This window comes from Cyprinodon tularosa, unplaced genomic scaffold (genome assembly GCF_016077235.1).
Source record: "Cyprinodon tularosa strain WSP-4 unplaced genomic scaffold, ASM1607723v1 ctg104, whole genome shotgun sequence".
NCBI classification, from domain to species: Eukaryota; Metazoa; Chordata; class Actinopteri; order Cyprinodontiformes; family Cyprinodontidae; genus Cyprinodon; species Cyprinodon tularosa.
The window spans coordinates 163956-191001 of NW_024037827.1; the positions used below are offsets into that span (position 1 = coordinate 163956).

The 27046-nt window shown below is 38.7% G+C and overlaps 1 protein-coding gene across 1 annotated transcript; it reads left to right on the forward strand.

Moving 5' to 3' along the window:
• The first annotated feature begins 5591 nt into the window (after positions 1-5591).
• Positions 5592-25834, forward strand: rnf25 (ring finger protein 25). Its single transcript, XM_038282200.1, has 10 exons — positions 5592-5690; positions 5906-5977; positions 10238-10334; positions 15219-15286; positions 18839-18908; positions 18994-19065; positions 19197-19343; positions 19416-19505; positions 19590-19727; positions 24551-25834. The coding sequence occupies exons 1-10, from the start codon at positions 5674-5676 to the stop codon at positions 25133-25135; spliced, it is 1356 nt and encodes a 451-aa protein (XP_038138128.1). The 5' UTR covers positions 5592-5673; the 3' UTR covers positions 25136-25834.
• Positions 25835-27046: the final 1212 nt, after the last annotated feature.

A 27046-nucleotide genomic window follows, 5' to 3' on the forward strand; every position in this document is an offset into this window, starting at 1 on the left:
ACCTCCATCACTGAGGTCTGCTGATCATCCCTAGAACTGGACGGAAGCTCAGAGGGAAAACAGCTTTTGCTTCAGCAGCTTCTACATTGTGGAATAAGTTACCCTTAAGTGTTCAGCAGGCTCCATTTTTTCCTGTTTTTGAATATCTTTCGATGCAATGTTTTTATTCTTTGGCCTTTCGATATGCGATCTGATTTTGAATAGCATTACTACTGTTTTGAAACTTTTTATTATGTTTTATTACCTTTATGTCAATTTTGAAAGGTGTTTGATTGATTTGTTGAAGAAAAACTTTTCAAAATATATGTTTTAATATAGTTTTTACTGAAAGAAGTATGAAATCAATGCTTACAGTATAACATGATGTTAGGTTAGAATGAGGAAAGTTATAGTAGTACATTGTTTCCTGAAAGCATAACTCAAAAACCACAGAAACAAGTCACATATTTTATTTTGATCATTAGGAATAACTTTAAAATAGTTTTAAAGTTATTCCTAATAAATGTCTTTGAAAATTTGAACTGATTTAGGCAAAAGCTGATTTTTTTGCTTTTAAACTGTTTTTAAATTATTTTTATTATGTTGTGTTCTTAAACTGTACAGCACTTTGTATCAACTGTGGTTGTTTTAAAGTGCTTTATAAATAAAGTTGGTATGGTATGGTATGGTAAAAGAAAAGCAGCAAAACATGGTGAGACCTCGTCTCTGTGCTGATTTCTTTTTTATATATCCTAATATTTTTTTAATTGTGTAGCAGCTCAGGCCTTGAATTATTCAGCCAGTCTTGACGGGTGAATTAAACGTTTTATTTAATTTTATGAAGATCCTCACCACAGTCACCACATTTACTGTGAAAACTAAAACATATACAAATATTAGAATACAAAACATACATTTACTATAGAAAAAAAAACATACCTTGCTGCTTTGACTGGGGAACACTTAAGTGTTTGATGACAAACAGTGTGACAGTTCAAGTCATTCATCAGTACAATGATTTTACCAGCATTTATAGGGCCTGCCATACCATACCATACCAACTTTATTTCCCCTCATTCCCTCATTATTTTCCCTTTATTATTGCCCTCATTTTCTATGGCTATAAAAAAAAAAAAAAAAAAAAAAAAAAAACAATCTGCAATATATAGAAAATTCACTTCCAATCATTTACATTAAATAATCTACAAAAATATAAATTTGACTATTCATTTTCAATAGCTCACTATTTATTACAAATTATCAGTGGTGTCAAAAGTTCACACATTTGTTACTTAAGTAAAAGTATAGATAATGCAGTTTAAAAAACACTCTAGTTAAAGTTGAAGTATCAACTTGACCTCTTTACTCAAGTAAAAGTGAAAAAGTATGTGCTCCAAAAACTACTTAAAGTGTAAATACCCTTTAAAAAACAGCTAGATGCCACTATATGAATTGAAAGCTCAATTTTTCAACTATTTCTAAAAATTTTTAGAGATAGGGCCAAGGATGAGGGAGTTCCTTTAGCTAACCAATGAGTGTTTGCGTTCTATGACTCGTCCAATCACACTAGTTTTCACTAGATGTGGGTGGAGCCAATGATCTGCATTGGATGGAGCACATGACGGGAAATAAAGATTTATAAACATTAAACCGAAGCCAAGAGTAACGAGTAACAATTGTTTTTGAAAATGTAAGGAATAGAAAGAACAGATACTTGTGTGAAAATGCAATGAGTAGAAGTCAGAAGTAGGAAGAAAAATAAGTAACGGAGTAAATTATAGATACCTAAAAAGTGTACTTAAGTACAGTAACAAAGTATTTGTACTTCGTTACTTGACACCTCTGCAAATTGGTAACTTACCGGCACGTTTTACTTTGATAAGAATGATATGTTTAAGACCAGGGAAAAAATCTAGGATATCTTGAGTTTCTTTATGTGATAAAGCGATTGCAGCTCCTCTAATCACAAATATTATCAATAAACTTTTGTCCAATAGTTGCATCTTTCTGTGTGTTTTATCCATTTGAATGCAGAACACAGGATCTGCTGAGAGATTGGTGACAGTAAAGAAGCAGAGAGATTCTCTGTCTGTTGCTTATTCCTGACGAACTAACAAAAACAAATACAGTTTTTCCCACCTTTTCCTTCACACCTTCCGTGTTCTTCACCTAGATGTGTCAAATGAGGATAGACCAGGTGTTATCAGGGGAGGAACAGGGTGAAAACACAGTAAAAATTTAATTAAAGTCTTTTATTTTAGAGAAACAAAACCAAATATTTTCAGCTGTATGAGTTTTGTGGGTAAACTTCCCTCGAATGCCTCTCCAGCTCTTAGAATATCAACGGATCAGTGTTTCAATAAGCTGTGGTTTCTATGGAGAGTCAGCCTACGCAGTGAAGGCAACACAAATGTTCTCATAATGCCAATCTTCACCCACTCCACATCCCTGTCCGCCGTTTAAAGAGCTGCCGTCTCTGCTGCCTGTTTCCCAGCGAACATCTGTGTTCCTTCTGCCTCTTTGTAAAGCTTCAGCAGACAACCAACCTAATCAGTGCTGCACATCTAATGTAAGAAACATTTGTAAAATGGTAGAAAATAGTTTAACTACTTTCCATCTTCCTTAAATAGGCTACTGTAAGATTCACAGAGATTAGATTTATTTTAAAAAAACGTTATAAAATATAAAATATGTATAAATCGGATCAGGCCTGCGAATTGTTTATCCACGGCCCCCTGGATGATATTTAATTACCATTAGAACCGGTCCACAGTGCACGCCGGCTTGTGCACACTACTGTGACTTCGCAGGCTACCGTTGCATTGTGGGGAATGTAGTGTTGGTGCGGTTGTGTTGCATGCACCAAGACTACTCTCCCAGGGGAAAACATGATTGTGTTTTCCTTTTATTCAAATTTTATTGTTGTGCTTTGCATGGATTGTTTTGATTTTTGCTTTTACCCCTTTAACAATCCAAACTAGTTTAAGGCCGGTTGTCTAAAGGCCAATTTATGCTTCTGACGCATAGAGCATCACTGAGAGGGACAGGAAAAGACCGGACAAGATCATCAAGAGGTCCAGCTCAGTCCTGGGCTGTCCTCCGGATTCTGTACAGCAGGTGGGGGACAAGAGGGCCCTGTCCAAACTCATGTCTATGCTGGACCATGAGGACCACCCCCTGAAGGACTCTCTCTCTGCTCTGGAGAGCAGCTTCAGTGAAAGACTGATACACCCTCGATGTATAAAGGAGAGATTCCGCAGATCCTTTCTTCCTGCTGCTGTCAGACTGTACAACCAACAATGCTAGCTCCGTATCAACCATATGTCCACCGTCACTTTACCTGTTATTATTGCATATCTATTGTATACTTCACTCATATTTATTTAACTCTGTAATAATTTATACAATCAATCATTTGCCACGCTATACCAGTGTTTGCAACCTTAGCCATTTAACTGTTCACACCAAGTGTGATGACATTGTCTGTATATACTTAATATATATTTTCTATATATTTTTAAAAAATTTTATATTTTTGTATTTTTTCTTATTTCCTCCTATACTGTTCACTGTGATGCAACGCTGCAATTTCCCCATTGTGGGACGAATAAAGGATTATCTTATCAAATCTGTCTCTGTGCAAGAAAATCCTGACTACGCGTTGGATGGTGACAAACCCACTCAGACCTCAAGTGGAAGTGCGCAGAGAAAAAGCAGCTGTAATTGGTCCTTGGTACGCCTTTATGGCTCTCTGTGTGGTTATCCTTTGCGATTCGGTGCCAGGGCGCGCCATTTTTACAATCTGAGGAACAATTAACAACTATGACGAAAGCTTAATCGGTCTGTTTGCCAACGCCATTAACAGAACCTGTTCTTCTTTGATGTCTAACAACTCTAGCCATCTCCGTGATATCTTCCAGACGTGCCATTTTTGTTTTGGAAGACAAACACTCCCGCTAGCGCCACAGAAGAAGTTCTCGAATAGGCCCCCCCTTGCGCTTTGGCGGGAAACTGCTGTGCGTCCCTAGAAATTCCAGACAGACGGTGCAGAAGCATACCAGCAAAACTGGTGCGCGACCAGACACAAGCAACATTTGATGTGTGCGGTTGCAGAAGTCTAATCTTCCCTTAAGGAGGCGTAGCGCACTAACTGCGCTCCACAACTGCAGCGTGCAGGTGTCAGCAGAGGTTGATTGAAGCCAAAATAAAATGAGCCTAGATGGAGGGAAGGGGGGAGCTAATCCTGCAGGTGATAGAGACAGACACGCTGCTGAGCGAGGGGCAGGTGGGATCCGCACGATACTCTGATCGACACAGGGCCCTACTTACAGGCGCGAACCTCTGCCCTGACTGTGCCGTCTGTTCACCTCCCGGTATTCTGTGCCTAGTGTGCGGATCCCACCTGCACCGCTGTTTCTCGTAAAACCTTGTCTGCTAGAACTCCTTCCCACTGTCACCACATGCTTCCTAAAAGGAAAGATGAGTGCTTAATGAAAGTCAGTGACACAATAAACATCTGGGCTTCCATAGACAGATTTTAAACGATCAACAGACATCAGGATGAATTTGATTGCAGTCTTTTACATTTAGGATTAAATTGCATGTTTTTGGATCTCAATTTATCGGTATGATTAGACTGAATTTATTTAATGATCTAATTTCCATTGAAACTAACATCGTTAATACTAAGGAGCAGATAAATTAGACCCGTTAGTCATCTGTCTTAAGATAATTAAAATCCAACATCAGTTCGTAGTTAACTTAAACTGAGCTATAGGTGGTTTAGGTAGATATATTTATACACCAAATCACACTAAATCACAAAAAGGTGTCATGATTTTTTAAAAAATTATTTAATTTACAGTTTATATCATCACTGTCATCATGGTTGATGTTCAATTTCCTTTATTTTGAACTGTTATTAACCTCCAAACGAAATACTGTGACCATAAAAGTTATATATTTCAACATCCTTAATCCTTTTATTGTGCATTTATTGCGACACTGGTAATATGGCTGCCCATTTGACGTATTTATTTTCCAATTAACAATAAAAGACTGTAGACTGCAGGTGCTGGAACTGGAGGTTCATTAAAGCTCCATCTGATACAGTTTTTGCAGGAAGGTACTCCTAAAAAACAACGCATTGTTTATTTAAGATGATTAAAATACAACATTAATTTGGAGTTATCTTAAACTGAACTAAAGGGGGTTTAGGTAGATTTATACACTAAATCACACAAAGGTATCAATTATGTCATGATTTTTAATAAATAATTTTTTAATTTACAGTTTTTATCAACACTATCTTCGTGCTTGATGTTCCATTTTATTTATTTTGAACTGTTATTAGCCTCCAAACGAAATACTGTGACCGTAAAAGAGATACATTTTGACACAGTAAGTAGTATCCTTTTATTGTGCATTATGACACTCGTAATATGGCTGCCCGGCTGACGTATTTGTTTTCCAATTAACAATAACAGACTGTTTGACTGCAGAGGAGGTTTAATAAAGCTCCATTTGGTACAGTTTTTGCGGGAAGGTACTCCTAAAAAAACAATGCATTGTTCATTATTCTTTATGTAAAATCATTACGTAATCTTAACACATATTTTCCTTGTTATTCGGGCTTTAATTTTGAAAGTCTCCGGCCACATCCGGTTAACTCCAGCTAGCTTCAGAAACATCACGATGGCAGCGGAGTCCGAGTGAGTTCACCTTCAGATTTTATGGATTTCTTTCTCATATTGGAAGCGACATATTTAGGCACTGCTTCCCTTCTTCCAGCTCCCGACTGGCCGCTGATTTTAGAGGAAAACCTAGAAAAAACGTCGCAGCTTCTAGCTAACGAGAAGCTAACCCGCTAGCTTTAGCAGTTATAAAATGGTAAACAGAGTAAAAGTTTGTTTGTTTGTGTCCGCAGGGTTCAGTCTGAGATCGAGGTGCTCCAGTCCATCTATCTGGAGGAGCTGCAGGTGGACAGGACAGATGACGGGTGAGGAAGCAGCTATTTGGGGGAAATTAAGCAGAAACTCAGGGCTGCAACGAACATACTTTAATAAGCAATATTAATCAGAAGCAGGGAACAATCAAGCATTTTGGTCCCGGTGGAATTTATGAATCGTCCCTTAATAAATACGTAAAACTGCAGATATAAATAAAATGTTGGAAATCGGGTCAAAGTTCATGAAGAATCCTTTGATATCATCTGTGGCTCCATAAGCAGCCCCAAGTCTTTACTGCTTCAATCGGTCTTTGTCAGCCACGTGACTGACACGCCCCCTAGCGCCATTTTTGTGGTGAGCGGAAGAAAAACAAAACAGCAGAAAACAAGAGGAGAGCGCTGCCAGCCAGCAGCGAGGATTATCAGTTAAATGGAAAAGAACAAGAAAACTGAACGGATACCCTACCCAGACAAACTTTCTAAAGCTGCTAGGGAACGATATTATATATTATTATTACAGTGACAAGGCAGATGTTGTGGGCAGTTGCACAGATCGCTGCAGTTATTAGAGTAGTTTGTGCTGCTCATCAGACTGAACGGAAAAACTTGTCAGAATTTTTGCACATTGATAAGTTGCACACTGTATTTGCTGTTCACTTTACCCAGGCCTGTTTTCACTGGGATCTGCAGTCTTCTTCACAGATATCACCTGTTAGGTCATATCTCTACGGAAGACCACAGTGAAAACAAGTCCTGGGAAAATGAAAATCGTCTAATTTAATCTAAAGAGCAATCTGCTGTATACGAGGGAGGAAGACAAAGTAAAACATTTGAAGCTTTGCACTGTTCTGCATTATTTATGTATTTGAGGTTTTGTATTGCATTTTCATAAATTCTCTGCTTTATTGAAAAGATAATAACAACGCTTGTTTCAAATTTCAAACTCCACTCTTTATTGTACACACATTTTTACAACTTCAGAAACATTGTTAATATTTGAAGTGATGGTGAAACTTATATTTGTTTTGCTGTTATTTTTCAAAAGTAACTTTAAAAAAAGCAAAATTCTATTTGTGTGAAAAGAAGAATAAAAAAAGAAGAAGAAAGTTGAAACAGTACTTGATCTGGCATTCATTTATTAGCTGGTTTCTCTGTGAAAATTTCAAAACAGTCACTAATCACTGTGACTCTATGTCCAAAGGCCTCCACAAACGGATGAGGCATAATTTTGTGCAAGGTGTCTCTATCTGGCCACACAATTGCACGCTTTAGATTTGCATATAAAAATGACAGCATTTCATTGAATGTTCTGTACACTGTCTTTGGTGAAACACGGAAGAGATAAGCAAGGTGTTGTGAGGGCAGATCCAATCTCAGACGCATGAAGGTTAACAGAAGCATTTGAAATGGACTGAGAATTTTATTTTGAGCAGACATGAGAGGCAGCAGAAAATGAAACAAAGCCATAAAGGTCACCAAGTTTGGTAGACCCGTATAGTACTGGACTTTTTCATTACTGTCTCCAAAGAAGCAATCAGAGATCCGCAGCTCATCAAGTTCACGCCGCAGCTCTCTGTTTTCTTCCAAAAGATGGTTCATCTCTGCACACCTGAGCACACACAGGTTACATTCTGTCTGTCCTTCCTGACGACCACCTTCTGTGTCATCCTTGGTGTTTGGCCGGCCAACGTTTTCAGCAGCCTTCTGCGTGTCAGTCTGTTGCTGGTTAGGGTTCTCTGTCGCCTCATGTGTTACTTCATCCTGTCGCTCAAGGATTTCATCAGCCCGATGGAGCCCCGTTTCAGTTGCTTGCAGGGCATTCTTTTTCAGCTGTTCCCGATAACCACGTCTTAAAGAGCGGTCTGTGTCTGTTGGTTTGATGTCAGTGTAGCCCAGATGCAGGGATGGAGCCCGGTCTGGGTCAGTCTCCATCATCTCATATGCGGGTTGACCTGCAAAGTAGATGAAAGGTTGAGTGTTTTACACATCTATTCAAAACACTATATAAAGCACCTAAATAACAGAGCCCATTAGATTAGATGTGTAATAAATTAAGATAACCTTATGTGTCCCACAGTGGGGAAATTTGCTATACCGAAACAGCACAAGTACATCGGACTAGTAAGGCCAGAGGTAAATAAATAAACTGAAAAGCTTACAGACGAACAAAGGATTATAATATACTTAAGTAGATTGCACAGGATAAATAAATACAGTGAGTTGGTATGTACAGTGTTTTTATATGTACAGTGTATTTACATATATTTATTCATTAAAAAAAAAATATTGTATTGCAGATTGTGTAAATGATTATATACAGAGAATGCATTATTTATTAAATTTTAGCGGTCTAAAAAAGAAATAAACAAAACAAACATCACTTTCCGCTTCTCTTCCACAGCATGTTTCAGTAGGTTTACATGAACTCCTGCAACTTTATAAGCAAACCATTTCAGCGTGTTGATTTCTATTAGTGTATATTTATAAGGACTTACCTTTGTGAAAATGCCGAGAGCAAACACGAACATGAGGAGATATTTTATGAAACGTGATGTCTTTCCTTCTTACAGCAGTGACCCATGCAGCCCGACGCCTCTTTGTTAAGTCCTCTGTCTGCGGTCCGTATTTTTTTTTCCAAGTGGGGAATACGAAAACCGTAAGGCCCCATCTGCTGTTTTCTGTTTAGAATTACTGTTGCATCCTTTGACGCAGCACCAGTGTCCCATTATTTCCAACGGAAGCAACTAGAACACCTCTACTCTCTGTTAGTTTTCTGTTGTTAGTTGCTGCTGTCTCTTCACCACAGAAATGGCGCTAACTACCCTAAATGCATTGCGCTTTTGCGGAAGTGACGCACACTGTCAAAGACCGATGAACATCAGAGCTAATGAACATCAGAGCTACTGAACATCAGAGCTAATAAACATAAAGTGGCAACCATTCAAAATGTCCCTACTTTCCCTGATGGGCTGGATCCCCTACAATTCCTTTTTAAATATCAATATTTTTTCTAAAAAATTAGTCATGATTTGTGCACATTAAGATCATCTCCTGCTCAGACTAGGGGTGAGTATTGGCATGGGTGTTGCGATATGATGCTTGTCACAATACTCGGGTCACGATACGATATTATCACTTTATTATATTATAACCATATATTGCGATTTTTTTTTTCCTGCTAAAAAAGCAACCTCTGTATATGTTTATCAGATGATATTGATGGTTGAGTTATTTTGGTATCCATGCTGTTTGGGGTTTAAGTGAGTCCATGTCTTCCACTGCGAACGCCTCAACTATAAATAATATGCTGCACCGCACAGCAAAAGGGCGCCACAGCGCCATCTGCCAGAGTGGTGGTACAAAGGTAGTCCATTTTAACGTTTATAAATCTTTATTTCCCGTCATGTGCTCCATCCAATGCAGATCATTGGCTCCATCCACATCTAGTGAAAACTAGTGTGATTGGATGAGTCACAGAACTGCTAACGTGAATTGTCTATGCCATGCTACAATGTGGGATTCAGAAAAAGATGTTGAAATGTCTGAAAGGTCGGACACAGGCGAGAGCGTATCGGGAGACGGAGACCAACCAGACCTCCCTCATCCTTGGCCCTATCTCAGAGAATTTTTCAAAATAGTCAAAAAATTGAGCTTTCAATTCACTTTTTAAAGGTTACTTTATACTTTTATACTTTAAGTAGTTTTGGAGCACATACTTTTCACTTTTACTTGACTAAAGAGTTCAAGTTGATACTTCAACTTTTAACAGAGTGTTTTTAAACTGCACTACCTATACTTCTACTTAACCCTTTAAAGCCCAATCCAAGAATAAAACAAAACAGAAAATTACTTTTTTTGGGGTTGAAGTCCTTATTTGGTCTTTTAACAAAATATGTAAAAAGAAAAAACAGAAATACATTTTTGATATTAATAATTTATTACTATGCGATAAGTCAAGATTATGTTTTGTGTAGTCTTCTACTGGCTGTTATCAGGTATATCTGATTGTGTAAAATAGGATTTTGAGCAAAGTTTTTACCATTAAAATATGCAAAAGGTGTCAGACGCAAAATATTTCAGAAACCGTATGTATCAAATATGATACATTTGGCATTATAGGGTTAAGTAACAAAGGTGGGTACTTTTGACACCACTAAAAATATGCAAGATATTCAATAAGATATTCATGGCCTGTAATCAAACCCGTCATCTTGACATAATTCTAACTTCTGTATTGATCTCCTGTTTTTTCTGACTGGATCTATGGTTTGTTTTGTGTAGTTTAATTTGCAGTTTTTGTCGTCTCTGCAGGGGCTGGGAGGTGAGTCTGGTTCTGTACCCATCCACGGCGGAAGACTTAGTCTCTCAGTTTGTTCGACTCACTCTTACTCTGACCCTGGATCGGCAGGTATTTCCAACCACAACATGTTTTCTCTTAGACTTTAACTAACTTTATTGTCATTTTGTATACAAAACTAAAATTCTTTGCATGCAGCTTGCAACAGTGTAATGATATTACAGTTGGAGTAGAATAAACACAACTAATATACATTAGTAGCCGTTCAAAATGTCCCCAATTTTCTTAATGGCCCCTTGGCTAGTCACCTACAATTCTTTTTAAACATCTAAAATTAGAGCTGGTCAACGATTAAAAGTTTTAATTGAGATTAATCTCATGATTTCCCTGATTAATTGTGATTAATCACATTTTTATATGCAAAAAACAATAATGAATTCAAAAGTAGTATATAGCACAATTTTATTTTAAATGTTTTTCCATATTAAAGGAAGTGCCATAACATTTGTTCTGCAAACACAGTCTAGTACCAAATGTCCCTATTAGAGTGAGGTGAAGCACAAAAAAAGATTTACTGTGCAGGGAATTAGTCTGTTACTAGAAAAAGCTGTTTCACAGAAACAGCAAAGTGGGAATGCTTTTTTTGCTGAATGAAATAATAAAAAATTAGCGAGAGAAAATACCAGAAGGAAAAGAAGCACAAATTAGCTGAGGAACATATGAAAATGTGACAGGAAGTCATCAGAAACTTCAAAGTGCAGAAAACAATTGAATCATCTGAAGATTTTGTAGGGTAGAATCATCTGGCAGTAAAATGGCAGAAACAGACTCATCTTAAAAGCTGCACAGCCAAACCATACATGATATCAAAAAATTTGTTCAACGTGGACACTACAAGGGTCTAAATGTAATGTCTCCCAAGTTTCTAGAAAAAGTTCTCAAGAAATTTTGAAGGGGGGCCACCTATTTTCCAGAAACATGTCAGGCGTGTTATGAATTAGCAGCAAACAGAAAAGCTTTATTCCTGTCCAGAAAGAGAGCAGAATGAAGCCAAAGTTCTCAGCATAGGCTGAAAAGTATTAAATTAGCTGAATTAGAAAATAAATTACAAAATTAATTGAATCTTATCTGGTTGAAGAAAAAATGAGTAGCTCAAGGATGGGAAGTAAAATGTTGAGGAAGATGGTATTGAATAAGTATCAAAATTTGGCTGTATGATCTGGTTGAACTGTAAAGTGCCTTGAGATGACATGTGTTGTGAATTTGGCGCTATATAAATAAACTGCATTGAATTGAATTGAAAATTTAGAAATTGTGGAAATGTCAAGACTTGGCAAAACAATTCGAAAATATTTAAAATGTGTCGGTTGATCAGCATAAAGTAAACAGTGTCATCATTTGAGGATTGAAAATCTACAAACCTATATGCAAGACTAACCATTAGAAGCAGAGGAAGGACAGAGAGAGAAGCTTATAGAAAGAGAGCTAATACCACCTAAGGAGCTGAATTTATCAAAAAATTTAACCTGCATGTTATGAGCCGCTGTGTTGATGACAGCACCGTTGGCAGGCTTAGGCTGCATGTTACGAGGTTAGCAGATGCTTTATTACAGTGTAAATCTTAGAACCTGATTAAGAAATAGGCACTGAGGTGTGTGGTCAACAGACCTTGGTAGTGTAATTTGAAGAAATTGGTTTGGGTCATAGCTACGAGCCATACGGCACAATGAATGAGTGTATGTAAGGAAGAGGCTTTTATTTTTTAGAGTCCCTTTAGTCTTATTTCGAAAGTCTATCATGAATGTGTGTCAAGGGAAGGGTCATGCCCAGCAGTGATATAGAATGCATTTCTAAATGTGAAATCTCTGGTTTTCCATGTTATTGGGTGAATAGATGCTGTATTAGAGCATAAATGGGAAACTTTTATTGTAAAATTTGCTCTGGGGTATGTTTTGAAAAGGTCCCTAGAGTCTAATAGAATCAAGTTGGTAATTTGGGTCATAATGCTGAGCCATTTGCATCAATTAATACACGAGTACAATATAGAGGCTTTTATTGTGTAGGGTCACTGGAGTCTTATTTTGAAAGTCTAGCAGGGTTGTGTGTTGAGAAAAGGGTCAGACCCAGCAGTGATACTTGATGACTTTCCAGTCGTTAAATCATTCTGTTGCCCTGTTATTAGAGCAGTAGATGAAGTGGCAAGGGGAGGCTTTTATTTTGAAATTTGCTGTGGGGTGTGTTTTGAAAAACCCCTGGAGTCTCATCTTTAAAAAAGTGGTTGAGTTTGGGTCATAATGTTGACCCATATGCTGGGGAAAAAATATGAGTTTAATGTAGGGGCTTTTATTTTGAAGGGTCCCCGGAGTCTTATTTTGAAAGTCTATCGGGGTTGCATGTGAAGGGAAGGGTCATGGCCAGTAGTCATATTGTATCCACTTCCTAATGTTAAATCAGTGTTGTCTCCCTCCATTAGATTAAAATGTGCTGTTTAAAGTGGTGGAGGTAAAATCCTTTGAAGCACGGTTACCTTGACGACGTTAACGAGCCTGTCAGTGACAGAGAGACATGTGCTTCACTTTCGTTCCTTTCTTCTCAGGCTTTTTTGAATGGGAATATCAGCTCTGAACAAACAAGTGCTGAAGACAAACCGTAAATGGTATCTAAAAAATTCTTTCAGTCTAAGGGACAGCTATCCTTTGTCTCCGATTGGGGTAACTTTCATGGTTGTAGCTCATTCACAACCTTAATGGGAAGGAGAAATAAAAAGGTGTGAGGCTCCTGCTGGTCTCATTAAATAACATGCAGCTCCATGGTAGAGCAGAGCTCTCAAAAGCAAAACTTCCCCTCCGAACAAACGAGCGGTGAGCCAAAACCGTATTAGGTATTCAAAAAATTATTTCACCCAGAGCGTCAGCCATCTTTGGACTAGAACTGGTGTAACTTTCATATTTCTACAATATTTGGTCTAGGCGTGGTGACGATGTAAAAAAGTGTATAATTGTCAAAATCTTGATTTTGGGGTTCGGACAGATTTGTTACCCCCGAACAAACCTTTTTCCTAGCTAAACGATAAAAGATATCGACACACTTCCTTCAATGTGAGTGCTAGGAAGGTCTGAGGAACAACTTCCACAAGGCTCATGTTGCTACGTTGAACAGTTCCCAAATGGGAGCGATATGAAAAAGTCTGTTTTTTTTTCATTTTCACTTCGGATTTTCAGAGAGCTCTCATTGGATTTCTATTGGGGAAGTGTGGACTTCTTCGTGGTCTGGGCCAAACTGTCGGAAAACCGTAAATGCCACACAAATGAGGGTTACATTTCCTGAATCCTGACAAAAATCCCTACATTTTGATGTATAATTTATTTCAATTGAGTAAAAAGTGAGGGAGTGAGAAGAATTTGTTTGGAAAAACCAGAACAGCTCAAAAGCTAGAGCACGCACTCTAGCAGTTGAAGAATTCCATCCATAGACTTCCATTATAAATCTTAAAATTTTCTTTTAAAGTTTGAAGCTTCACTGAAGCAAAACTGTAAAAGTTAGCAAAACACGGAGTTAAACAGTAATAGCAGAAAGATACGGAAACATTTTAAAAGTTGAATGGTGTTTCTAGCTGAAAGTATGCTGAAGTAGTTAAAGGTCGAAGATGATAAAGTTTTAGCTGAATTTTGCTGAAATCTAAGAATTCTACATGCATTTCAATGGGACAAAAAAACGCAGAAAAAGCAGAATATCGCGAAAACTACAAAAAATATCTTTACCAAAAGACATAGCACAATTCTCCTGAACAAGCTGAACGTTTTGATACCAAAATTGTTGAAATTGGTTGAAAACTGCGGGACTAGTTAGAGTCAGAAAAATTTAAAGTGAACAACAATAAGTGGGAATGCATAAGCATTCCCACTTGAATATACTAATCAGACTTTGTAAGCTTCTCTTGCCTTTGTTTATCTATACTTCTCCCACACGCTGCATCTAACGTAGTCTGCTGAAGCCTCGCGCCACCGTCTGTTTCGTTAAATGATTTGCTGGTATCAACTGTGTGTTTTGCATTTAGGTGATATTTTAGACTCGAAGTACTCCGGTGATAAGACAATTCAACTTTGCAGTGATTGCAAATAACTTTGCTTCTGTCGACTGTGCCGTCTTAAAGAAGTTAAAATGAAAATGGCCGTGTAAAAGTGCCGTACCCTTCTCCATGTTTGTTGGTTTGTTTATCCGCCAATTTCTTTTCTTTTCTGCTTTCGTTACTTTTAGTTTTACCAAATAAAAGCCTGGGAGCAACAGACTTTTACAGTAATAAAAGAAATAATAAAAACTGCGTTAATACAAGATAAAATAATTGTTGGTTAACGCGATAATAACGAGTTAACTTGCCAGACCCTGTAATTCAGTTAAAAGTTGGAGTCAGAGTAAAAAAAAATATGTCCACCCAGGAGAAGGCCAGTGGCTGGAAGTTGGAGGGGATTTTGCTGCCAGTCGGCTGAATTTTTACAGGGAAGGGTTTTGAATGGCTGCTTCTGTAAAATGCAGCGGTGACCAGAATGAACCAATGTAGGAGAAAAAGAAACCAGTTTAAAATAATGGTGCAAAAAGGCATTGATATGAAAAGGTTCAGTACTGAGCAAAATAAATATGGTGCAAAATGCAGTAGAACATTGAGTTATGTCCTCCCCCTTATTACCTCTCTCCGTTCGATCCTACTGAGTTTGAGCAAAGATTTTATTCTGTAGACGTTTAGAGCGGCTGGAAACAACCGAAAAATCCAGAAGCTGTTATCGTCTCATTTACTTTGCTGCTATTTACCAATATGTGTTTGTCTGTTATCTGAAATCCAGCCAAACATTCAGGGCTGTGGTTATAACTTGGTGAAAAAGCACCAAATTTCTTTGGTAACTTTTAAGTGAAAGAGTAAAATGTTTTCCTGCTCTGTGAGGTTTTCTTTGTGTTTCGGTAGAAAGTGTTTCACAGCTTCCTCCTTCCTTCTGTTTTCAGTATCCCTCATCGTCTCCGGTCATCTCCATCCATAACCCCCGCGGGCTCTCTGACGATAAACTGAACAGGTGATAAACAGGTTTTCTGTTTATTCTGAGTTTATTCACTCCATTCAACATTTTCATCATTAATTCCTAAACACATTCTGTTCTACAGGTGCTGGTCATAAAATTAGAATATCATGAAAAAGTAGATTGATTTCAGTAATTCCATTTAAAAAGTGAAACTTGTATATCATATTCATACATTACATACAAACTCATATATTTCAGATGTTTATTTTGTTTAATTTTGATGATTACAAATGACAACAAATGAAAATCTCAAATTCATCATATCAGAAAATTAGAATATTACTGAAGACCAATAAAAACAAAGGATTTATAGAAATGTTGGCCAACTGAAAAGTATGAACATGAAAAGTATGAGCATGTACAGCACTCAGTATTTAGTTGGGCCTCCTTTGGCCTGTATTACTGCAGCAATGCGGCGTGGCATGGAGTCGATCAGTCTGTGGCACTGCTCAGGTGTTATGATAGCCCAGGTTGCTCTAATAGTGGCTTTTAGCTCTTCTGAATTGTTGGGTCTGGTGTATTGCATCTTCTTCTTCACAATACCCCATAGATTTTCTATGGGGTTAAGGTCAGGAGAGTTTGCTGGCCAATTAAGAACAGGGATACCATGGTCCTTCAACCAGGTACTGGTAGCTTTGGCACTGTGTGCAGGTGCCAAGTCCTGTTGGAAAATGAAATCTGCATCTCCAAAAAGTTGGTCAGCTGCAGGAAGCATGAAGTGCTCTAAAACTTCCTGGTATGTGGCTGCGTTGACCCTGGACCTCAGAAAACACAATGGACCAACACCAGCAGATGACATGGCACCCCAAACCATCACTGACTGTGGAAACTTTACACTGGACTTCAAGCAACGTGGATGAAGTGCCTCTCTTCTTTTCCTCCAGACTCTGGGACCTTGATTTCCAAAGGAAATGCAAAATTTACTTTCATCAGAGAACATGACTTTGGACCACTCACCAGCAGTCCAGTCCTGTTTCTCTTTAGCCCAGGCAAGACGCTTCTGACGCTGTCTGTGGTTCAAGAGTGGCTTGACACAAGGAATGCGACAGCAGAAACCCATGTCTTTCATACGTCTGTGTGTGGTGGTTCTTGAAGCACTCACTCCAGCTGCAGTCCACTCTTTGTGAATCTCCCCCACATTTTTGAAGGGGTTTTGTTTCACAATCCTCTCCAGGGTGCGGTTATCTCTCTTGCTTGTACACTTTTTTCGACCACATCTTTTCCTTCCCTTCGCCTCTCTATTAATGTGCTTGGACACTGAGCTCTGTGAACAGCCAGCCTCTTTAGCGATGACCTTTTGTGTCTTGCCCTCCTTGTGCAAGGTGTCGATGGTCGTCTTTTGGACAACTGTCAAGTCAGCAGTCTTCCCCATGATTGTGTAGCCTATAGAACTAGACTGAAAGACCATTTAAAGGCTTTTGCAGGTGGTTTGAGTTAATTAGCTGATTAGAGTGTGGCACCAGGGGCCATCAATTTTGAACCTTTTCACAATATTCTAATTTTCTGATATGATGAATTTGAGATTTTCATTTGTTGTCATTTGTAATCATCAAAATTAAACAAAATAAACATCTGAAATATATGAGTTTGTATGTAATGTATGAATATAATATACAAGTTTCACTTTTTAAATGGAATTACTGAAATCAATCTACTTTTTCATGATATTCTAATTTTATGACCAGCACCTGTACAAACAAGTGAAAACGGAGCAGAAAGAAGAAAAACGTGAAAAATCTTCCCCTTTCTCAGTAATGACAAATACATTCTTGCGGCCATATACCTTACATTAAAAATATAAATTGCAAACCAGATATCATTCTCCTCATTGTTCAATGAAAAGGGTATAAAACTAAAGATATTTTTTACTTTTAAAAATTGATTTATAGTAAAGCATTATCTAACTCTTCATCCAAACTGTTGCCTCATTTTATTCCAGGAACTAAGAAGCAATTCAATTCACTTTATTTCTATAGCGCTAATTCACAACATGTCATCTCAAGGAACTTTCCAGTTCACCAGATTATAGAGTCCAATTGTTTCAAAGTTTTCTATCTAAGGAAAACCAGCTGATTGCATCGACTCATTGACTCTTCAGCAATCCCTCACACTAAGCATGCTTGTAGCGACAGTGGAGAGGAAAAACTCCCTTTTAACAGGAAGAAACCTCCAGCAGAACCAGGCTCAGTGTGAGCGGCCATCTGCTGAGGCCCACTGGGGTTCAAGGAGACAGAAGCAGACATAGAAAGAAGCAGCTATATAAGGCGGCCCCTTCCAGGAAACACACAGCCAGGCAGACTAGCTCCGAGCCAGCTCCCATGCCAGAGGATGAAGAGAGCACATTCAGTTAGTCACAATCGGAGAAACAGGACTACACTGAAAAACAGGCCAATCTCCAACATCTATAAACAAAGGTGTTAAGATGTTGAGCAGAGAGAGCAGAACGTTAGAGATTGAAATAACAGATTCTGCAGAGTGGGAGAATAGAGATAGATTGAAGCAGAATGATGAAAAAGGGGTCCCTATGTCCTCCAGCAGTCTAAGCCTATAGCAGAAGAACTATAGAGATAGATCAGGATAACCTGAGCCACTCTAACTAGAAGCTTTATCAAAAAGTAGGGATGCACGATATTAGGATTTTGGCCGATATCCCGATATTTTAAAACTCATGTAGCCGATAACCGATATCGATACCGATGTTAAAGCTGGACAAAAATAAGTAGTCATTGAAAATAGCAGTTTTGTTATCCATTTCTGACACTTTGAAAAATAATAAACTCAAATATATTTTCATATGCTGATATCAAATTGATTTTTAAAAACGCGGTATCGATCTATTTTACTTTCAAAATCTGGTGAAATTTCATCGTTCTGTTACAAACTCTCGTGATATTTTGCAAATTCTTGTGAGATTTTGTTAGTAAAATAGATCGATACCGCGTCAATATATCAACATATAAAAATATGGCAACATTTGGTGAATTTTCGGGGGATTTCGTAGCATAACGATGACATATAGCAATATTTCATTAGTAAAAGAGATTGATATGGTGTTTTTAAATGGCAATATATCAGCATATGAAGACATTGGGATATTTTAATGGATCAATATTTTTTCCCTGGTCTTTAGAAGTTTTTAAGTCTGTAAAAAAGAAGTTTTTGAGGAAGAAGAAGAAGTAGTATTTTTTATTTATTTATTTTAGACTTTAGAAACTCAGAAGCTGATCAAATATCGGGTTAAATATCGGCGGGGTGGCCGATGTCTGATATTTAGTTTTAAGGCCGATACCGATAGGGGGCCGATTATATCCTGCATCCCTAACAAAAAGGAAAGTTTTAAGCCTAGCCTTAAAAGTAGACAGGGTGTCTACCTCACGGACTAAAACTGGTAGTTGGTTCCCAGGAGAGGAGCCTGATAACTAAAAGATCTGCCTCCCATTCTACCCCCCCATTCACTAACGATTCACTCTGTAAAAAAGTCTCGTACCTTTATTCTGTGTTACGATAGAGATTAGATGTTAATCGTCTCTGATTCTTTCTGCTCAGCGTCCAGAAGTGTCTTCAGGCGGAGGCTCGGTCGTGGCTCGGATCTCCAGTGCTTTATCAGCTCATTGAGGTCCGGACATAAAAGCGCTGCAGTTGCTGATGGAGATGACCTGTTGTTCTTCAATTCACTCTTTTTTTTCTTTAAACCGCTACAGAAAGCTAAAGAAATCCTTACCGAAAGCAATATTCCTCATGGAAACTGTGTCATCTGCCTTTATGGGTTTAAGGTAGGCTGTTTTGCAAAGCTTTGGCTTTTTTTTATTTGCAGTTTGGGTGGAAACTTCCAGAAGCATTCAGGGGAGTTCCAGCTTCTTTCATTGTGGACTGAAGTGAATTTGTTGATGTTTCTGCCTCTAAGGAAGGAGAGACCTTCACCAAGACAAGCTGCTACCACTACTTCCACTCGCATTGCCTCGGCCGCTACGTCAGGCACTCTGAGCGGGAGCTCCGCCAGAGGGAGAAGGAGCTGCAGGAGGATAAAACTAGAGAAACAAGCAGCTGTCAGGTCAGATATAAGCAGCTGGGCAGTAAAAACCAAACGCTTTCCGTCCTACTCCTGCTAACCCTCCTCTGACAGGAGCTGACGGTGGTGTGCCCGGTCTGCAGAGAGCCCCTCGCGTACGACGTCAACCAGCTTTTATCGTCTCCGGCACCGGAGCTGCCCGAGGTGAACCCAGCTACTATTAAAACCCGCCCGGATCGGCTCTGAACGCACTGGTCGGAAATCTGACGTCCGCTTTCTCTCTCTCAGCTTGATCAGGCGGCCATCGGCTCAGACTTTCAGAGGAAGTGGGCGGAGCTCCAGAAGCTTTTGGAGAAGCAGAGGTGTAACGGCGGCGTCATCGACCCTGAGGAGGAATCCAACCGCTTCCTGATCCACATCCAGGAGGTACGGAGTAATTCCATTTGCAAAATAATCGCACTTTAGAAAAACACTGCATTATATCTAACAAGTGTAACTAAATTTTTCCCTCCCGCACTCTAGGTGGCAGTAAAACACTGAAGCCGCTTTCCCACTGATAACCCCAGTTTTTTCAAAACCGGATTGACCCGTTAACAACACTTCTTCTGTAAATCATGTCACAGACTAAAAGATTGACTCTCTGTGCCTTGAAACTGTCTCTCTCTCCAGTTCTTTTTCCTGAAAAGAGATCACTCGAGACAAACTCTTTTAATAACATTTAAAAAAATAACTGTATTAAATTTCCATGAGACATGACAACAGATTCTGATAGAAAGTTTAATCTTACTCAGATCAGAGAAGCTCCTTAGAGTTACAGAAGCAGCTGCAAAAAAACGAAATCTAGATGAGTAATTTTTTCTTAAAATAAGTACATTTTTCTTGGATTGAGGAGGTAAAAGACACGTTTTGCCAATGGAACAAGGCAATTTACACTTAAAATAAGAAAACACAACTACATTGTCTTATTTTAAGTGCGTATTATCTACTTATCTTATTTTAAGAGTAAAAAATTGTCATTCCATTGGCAAATGATCTCATTTACCTTCTCAAATTAAGGATAAATACACTTAATTTAAGACATTTTTACTTATTTCTAGATCGTTTTTGCAGTGAGGGTTCCCGCGGGTCCTTAAAAAGTCTTAGAAAGCATTGAATTCTTCAAAATAAAACTAAGGCCTTAATTGGTATTAAAATGTCTTAAATCAGTCTTTCGTAGGTCTTAATTTTTAAAACATAAAAAGGATTATTTTTATTACGATTTATTTGTAATCTAAATAAAATGTTAAAATTGACAATTTTTTATTTTTTTTATTTAAATAAAATAACGGCTCGCCATTATGGGTTCCGTCCCGATAGCGGAACCAGTAAAAACGTTGTTGCGGCCGGAACATTTGGGAGATGCGCCATTTACTTATTGTCTGGAAAATGTGAGCAAGTGTAAATGTAACCAAAATTGTCTCCAGCCAAGAGTTTTCTCCATGGCTAAAACCAGGGAACATACATGAGGCTCAGTGGATTTAGTGCAAGAAGTCATTAAATCTCAGAACGATGGGAATTAAGTAGAGCTGCAACTAACGATTATTTTAAAAATCGATGAATCGGCCGATTATTTTTTCGATGAATCGGACAAAAAATATTTTTTATATTAACCTCTTTATTCCAAAATAAACATTTTAGACAGAACAAACAAGCACACAAGTACAGGTTGCTCATTAACCCATTTAGGCCTAAAACGCCTGGAAAAAACACCTTAAAAACCTATGGCCGATTTTAAAAAATACCCCTAAAACCTGAAGTTTTTCTGTAAATTCAGCAACTGTGTCAACGCCTAGTAAATTATTGATATCTCAGCTTCGGTAGCAGATAGAACTCAAAATATATTTTATCTTTGAAATTCTTCCAAAAAAAAAATGTGAAAAGCAGTAATCAAAAAAAAAAAAAATTCAACCTTTTATTTTTTCCATATGTGATCATGTCTTCATTGAGAATGTGCAATATAAAACGTTTTTAAAATAAAGAACAAACATTACATAAATAACTATCTGATGATTACTTATTAACAGTATTATTATGCATAATAATGCATATGTCTGTGTTATAAATTGCATACAACTTACCTCCAGATGGCCACAAATCTGTCCCGGGACATATTTTGGGGGAACTGCGTCCTGAAGAGAGGTTTACTCTGTCGCCAATAATCTCTTCGTACTGGCAACACAAGAAGTCCCATGCCCATACACAGCCCAATAAATGTTTTCATCTCCGTCACAGTCACGGGTGACCACTTTGCCATCTTTGCTCTTGTTGGAGTTTGGTTTGTTTGGTCACTGTACCTATTCGTCTCGGTAACAAGATGCATCCAAAGTTCTTCATTAAAAATATGCTCAAATTCCTGTGTGGCGTCTGCAGGCAAATCAACTTTCACTCCAGGTGTGCAGTTGAAAACACTCCGTGCATTGCGGTGGTAGTTCGATTGGTTCAGCGCGTTCAAAGTCATCATTTTCATCTATACCGTCATCAAAGCCGACACACTCCTCAAAATCATTGCCTTCCGACAACTCTTCTCTGTCAAACTGCTCCACGTTTGCTTGAAAAAAACTTCTTTCTTCTTGCTTGACTTATATGCTCTCCCGGCGTCAATGGTAGAATTACGCAACAGCGCCCCCGGCTTGAATGGTAGAAATGCGGTAATGCTTTCCCGGCCTAAATGGGTTAACTGTCCTGGTGCAATGTGAAAAATAAATGTTTGTGTTTAAACTACGCAAACTTACATGAGAAATGTAGCTGTACATCAGAGATGGCAAAAGTACTCACTTTCCATACTTGAGTAAAAGTACAGATACTTGTGTTAAAAAATCCTCTGGTAAAAGTGGAAGTACTGATTAAACTTCTTTACTCAAGTAAAAGTAACAAAGTACAGGCTTGTAAATTTACTTAAAGTATAAAAGTAAAAGTAGAAACCACTTTTTTCATGCCGTTGCCTACATTTTAAATGGATGTCTGCCAATAGGACTAGATCTCCGTTGTGTTCATTTTCAATCATCTCGTCGTCCATGCTACTATGCTAACGCCACCGCCACCAAGCTGCAATGATTTGCCGCCAATGAATACCGCCGAATCTGTCGATTCATCTTGTAGTGGTGCGTCAAATGCAACGTAGATTCCCATCCAATTAGATTGAATTTGGTATTGATGACGTGAAAAATAATAATGGTAACTCCATTGAAATGATTCAAAACTAAAGTAACGAGCCAATTTTTTAAAATGTAAGGAGTAGAAGTAAAAAGTCGCCATAAAAATAAGTAGTAAAGTAAAAATATCAGAAAAATCTACTTGAGTATAGTAACGAAGTATTTGTACTTTGTTACTTCCCATCTCTGCTGTACATCCACAAAATATAGCGTACTTTGTTTCATAAAGCGCAAAAAAAGAAATTTTTGTTTTTAAAGCCCCTAAGGGGTTCAAACAATAGCCCCCCCCCATTTCAACAAATGAGGTTTTTTAGACTAGAAGAGTTCTGCCTTTTAAGACAGGAAAGTATAGCAGTTAAAGTTGCTACCTAAGAAAATACTTAACCATAGAGATAAAAATAGTCCTGTGATTCAAATTATAAATTGTATTTGGAATAAAAATGAGAGAACTAGGGGTGCTAAAAAACACATCCTCCAAAGACAGATATTTACATGGGAATGTGGCAGATAATTAATTGACATATTACTGATCTTGCTGGATTTTATTCTGCTTTACTTCCATAAATTGCAGGATCTTCTTTACTTTATCTTTGCCAGAAGATTTAAACTTTAAAAGCCTTGCCCTCATAATTTGCAAGTTAATTTATTTATAAAGTAAATATAAACGCTGCTTAAGCTAATTCAAATGAAATTAAAAGTAAAATAAGTAGCCAACCTTATCACTGTCTGTAACCTACTAACAAGATAAGGAAAGCATCAGATGAGAAACTAACTTACGTTTCCCCACTTTAAAATGAAACAAACATGGCCGCTCACCCTGCTGATCAGCTCTCTTCAATGCCATCGAGGCTCCAACATGTTTTCTTTTCAGGTGCTGCGTCATAACAGTGGTGCTTCCGTGCCATGCTCATTTGTTTTTACAAAAGTTGCATGTTACGACTTTTTTCACTTTACAAAGCGCAGGCTATTTTAATTATTGTGATCAATTTGCGCCGTCAATCCCGGCGCATGCGCGCTTCATTTGCAGTCTGGACGCTGAGGGTAAACTCCTCACTAATATCCCACGGCTCTGACTGCAGCGCTGAGAGGGTCTCCTGTGGGAGAGGGAGGGGGGAGTAGGAACGCTTTCACGTAAGAGTCTCCAAAAGCCGCCAGTGACACCGTAAAAAGTCGCCAGATTTGTCGCTAGTCGCTTTTTTGAAAAATAGTCGCTGGAGGGGTCTGAAAAGTCTCTGAGTTGGCAACACTGCACCTGCGGGGCTGGCTCGCTCCGCCATATTTTTTTTTCTTCCCCGTTTCAGTCAATGGATGTGATGACGGCGGCGGCGGATGACGCAATGATCGCGCGACACAACTAATCAATGATTAAATTCGTTGCCAACGCTTTTAAAAGTCGATTTTTATTGATTTTATCGATTCGTTGTTGCAGCCCTAGAATTAAGGCAGTGGAGTCGCACATGCGAAACACAAAGCGTCAAAATGGAGTTACAGAGAAACAGCCGGTATTTCTCAGTTTAGTTCCACCCTTGTCTCTGCAACGCCTCCACTTATCACCAAATCAAACAAAGAAAACCATACAAAGAAAAATAGCTGCAAAAAAGACTTAGCACTGGTTATGTTGGGGCTTTAAAACTGATTTGTTTTGTTCCCTGCTGAAACAAAGTTTGTGAATTCAGTTAAATAATTGTTCAAATATATCTGTCATTTGTGTGTTTTTAGGTTTCTTCCTGCATGGGAAACTTTTCAACATTTGAACCATTAGTGCAGTGGTTTATGTTAAAATAAACCTTTGGGTTAAGTTGTCGCAAGCAGGTTTTTCTTGTGTTTCTTGTGAATTTGGTCTTAAATTTTTATTTCAAGTGGCATTAAAAAGTCTTAAAAAGTCTAGAATTTAACTTGCCTTATGCTGTAGGAGCCCTGCTTTTGTACTGTAAAAGAAAGCGTTTCCTTTATTTTAAGGCAGTGACTGGAAAACACCTTATGATGTAACTTTCCTTCTCTGAACATACAGGTAGAGGTGAGTTTCATGAAGTTTCTGATCCCTGCTGTTTCCTGCAGGTCCCTCCTGTGGCCGAGATCGGGAGCCCTGACGTCGATGGGGTAGTCGGGCCCCCAGTTTCCTCTTCTGCGTATGCATCTGGCGTCCGAACAGAACATCCTGTCCCCGAACCTTCGCAGTTTAGAGGCCTCCCTGCTCAGCGGCGTCAGAACCAGGCGAGGGGACTGAGAAGAGGAGGGAGGCCCAAACCCCATCCTGGGCGAAGTGCCTCCATCACGGAGCAGCTGGGGCAACTCTCTCTGTCACCAGACTGCGCCGATCGATCAAAGACCATCAGAGTTCTGGAAGACTGTGGTCGACCCATGCAAAGAGGCCCAGAGTCCTTCCAGCCGAGGACGGGTCCGGAACCAGAGAAGCAGGTTTCCCCCAATCACCTGTCAGCTGCTGAAACCGAAGGCCCAAAAGATGGAGGCGGTAGGGGCCACCGAGGGAGAAGAAGGGGCCCCTACCGGCCCTCCTCTGGACCTCCACAGCAGCACTGGGACAGCCGACCCAGAAGTCGAGGAGGGGGGCCACGGCGGGGCCACTACAACAGGGGCCTCCAGCAGAAGGTGGTGGAGAGAGGAAGAGAGGAGGTGGTATGACAAAGGGCGCCAGGCGGGTGGAGGAGCACCCGGTGTGCCTCCACCATCAGGTCCCACCCTTTCCACAGAAATGACTCTCAGCGCCGTCAGTCACCCTCCCGCTGGCCGCCGCCATCCCGCCGCCTCAGAGGCGCCTTCATGCTCGCTCCGCCTCTGTCCCACTGGTTGCTGCTTTGTGATGTGATGAACTATAAATTAAATTTTCTCTGGATGTCAGAACCTTGTAGTCTCCCTCTGTGGTTCCACTTTGCTCCATTTATATTAAATTTTATCCATAAACTTAATAATTTACACAGAATTTCAAGAATTAGATCCAGTGAAATAAATGGACCTCATTTCTGTTGCCTAAAAACTCGTAGTAAATGATGTCGTATTGATGTTATAACTTAGAAACCAGGAATATTTATTACAATAGTTAAAGGTTTTTAGCTATTAATTACTTATTCGGCACTTTGAATGGTTAATCTGTAATTGGGTCAAAGCAAAGATGCAGTTTGGGTGAAGAAAATATCAACCTATACGTCCTCAGGAAGCGGGCAGATACCCCTGGAGAGCGGGAACCGGATTGGCACGTCTAAGCTGAGGCGTCCCAGTGTTCTACGTTGTTAACCTGCACTGAGGAACTTAATGGTTGTTCTGGTTCTGTAGATTTATTAGCATTTTGTTTTAATTATGTGCAATAAAACATTTGGATAAAAACAGTCTGAATGGTTTTCTAACAATACATGCAAAATATTCAGCCTTTGGAAGGATGTTAGATTTTGCCTTAAACAACTATATATTACACCTACATCTATTTATACCACTTAAATATGATAACATGGGACTGATCATTTGAAAAAAAATAAAAATAAGCCAAATGCAAATCATCAAGGACTGCAAATATTTCAACTGATGATAATTTCTAATGCGGCATAAACATGACTAAAAAGGACATCAGTGAGATTACCTGCTGTGCAGATTATGTTCCTTTGCTGTTAAAGACTTTTATCTGTTGGTTTGTTTGTTAATCTGTGAGACTAAAACAAGCTGAATAACATTGTTAAAGGAAAGTCCATTTATATTCAGATTTCAAACTTCCAAAAGTATTTGAAATATGGAATTATCAAATACTGCTCAATGAATACGTAATTTTCATGTGAATGTGCTTTACTGGAGGCATCCATGTTTGTCAAAGAACACTACTGCCACCTACTGGTTAGTGACGTCACGGTGCGGTATCGGCTGTTGATCAAGTCCCAGTGCTGCATCTGGTGTTTGTCACAACGCGCTATTATCCAAGTCATCTTGAAAACATTCTTCCAAATTTTTGCTACATATACGTTTGATGACAAATCCTCCCTCTTCAAGTCAGTAGAGCTGGTAAAAATTTGGAAGGTCAAAAAATAAAGGATGAAAGCTCAACGATCCAGCAAAAAGAAAAACATTTTTTTTATTATCACAGCATGGAAGTAAGGCAATATCACTAGAATATAACATGAGCATAAATCTGTCTTTGCCTTTGAAATTTTCCCCCGTCCTCTTTAGAAGACGTTATTTAGCGTCATAATGCTTCTCTGTCTTAAATCTGCTCTAAACATAACTAAAAAACTTATAAACAAAATAAAAAAAAAATTAGATTGTAAATCAGAGGTGGATGGGTTACATTGATTCGTTTACATTTACTGGAATAGATTTTGACAAAAATATAACTATGAAAGGAAAAGTACTGTCATATTCAGAATACAAACTTCTGAAAGTACTTTAGATTAGGAAATTATTCCATACTGTTCAATAAATACGTGTTTTTATTTAAGAGTAATTTTCTTTTGAATGTGCTTTACTGGAGGCATCCATGTTTGTCAAAGAACACTACTGCCACCTACTGGTTTGTGACGTCACGGTGCGGTATCGGCTGTTGATCAAGTCCCA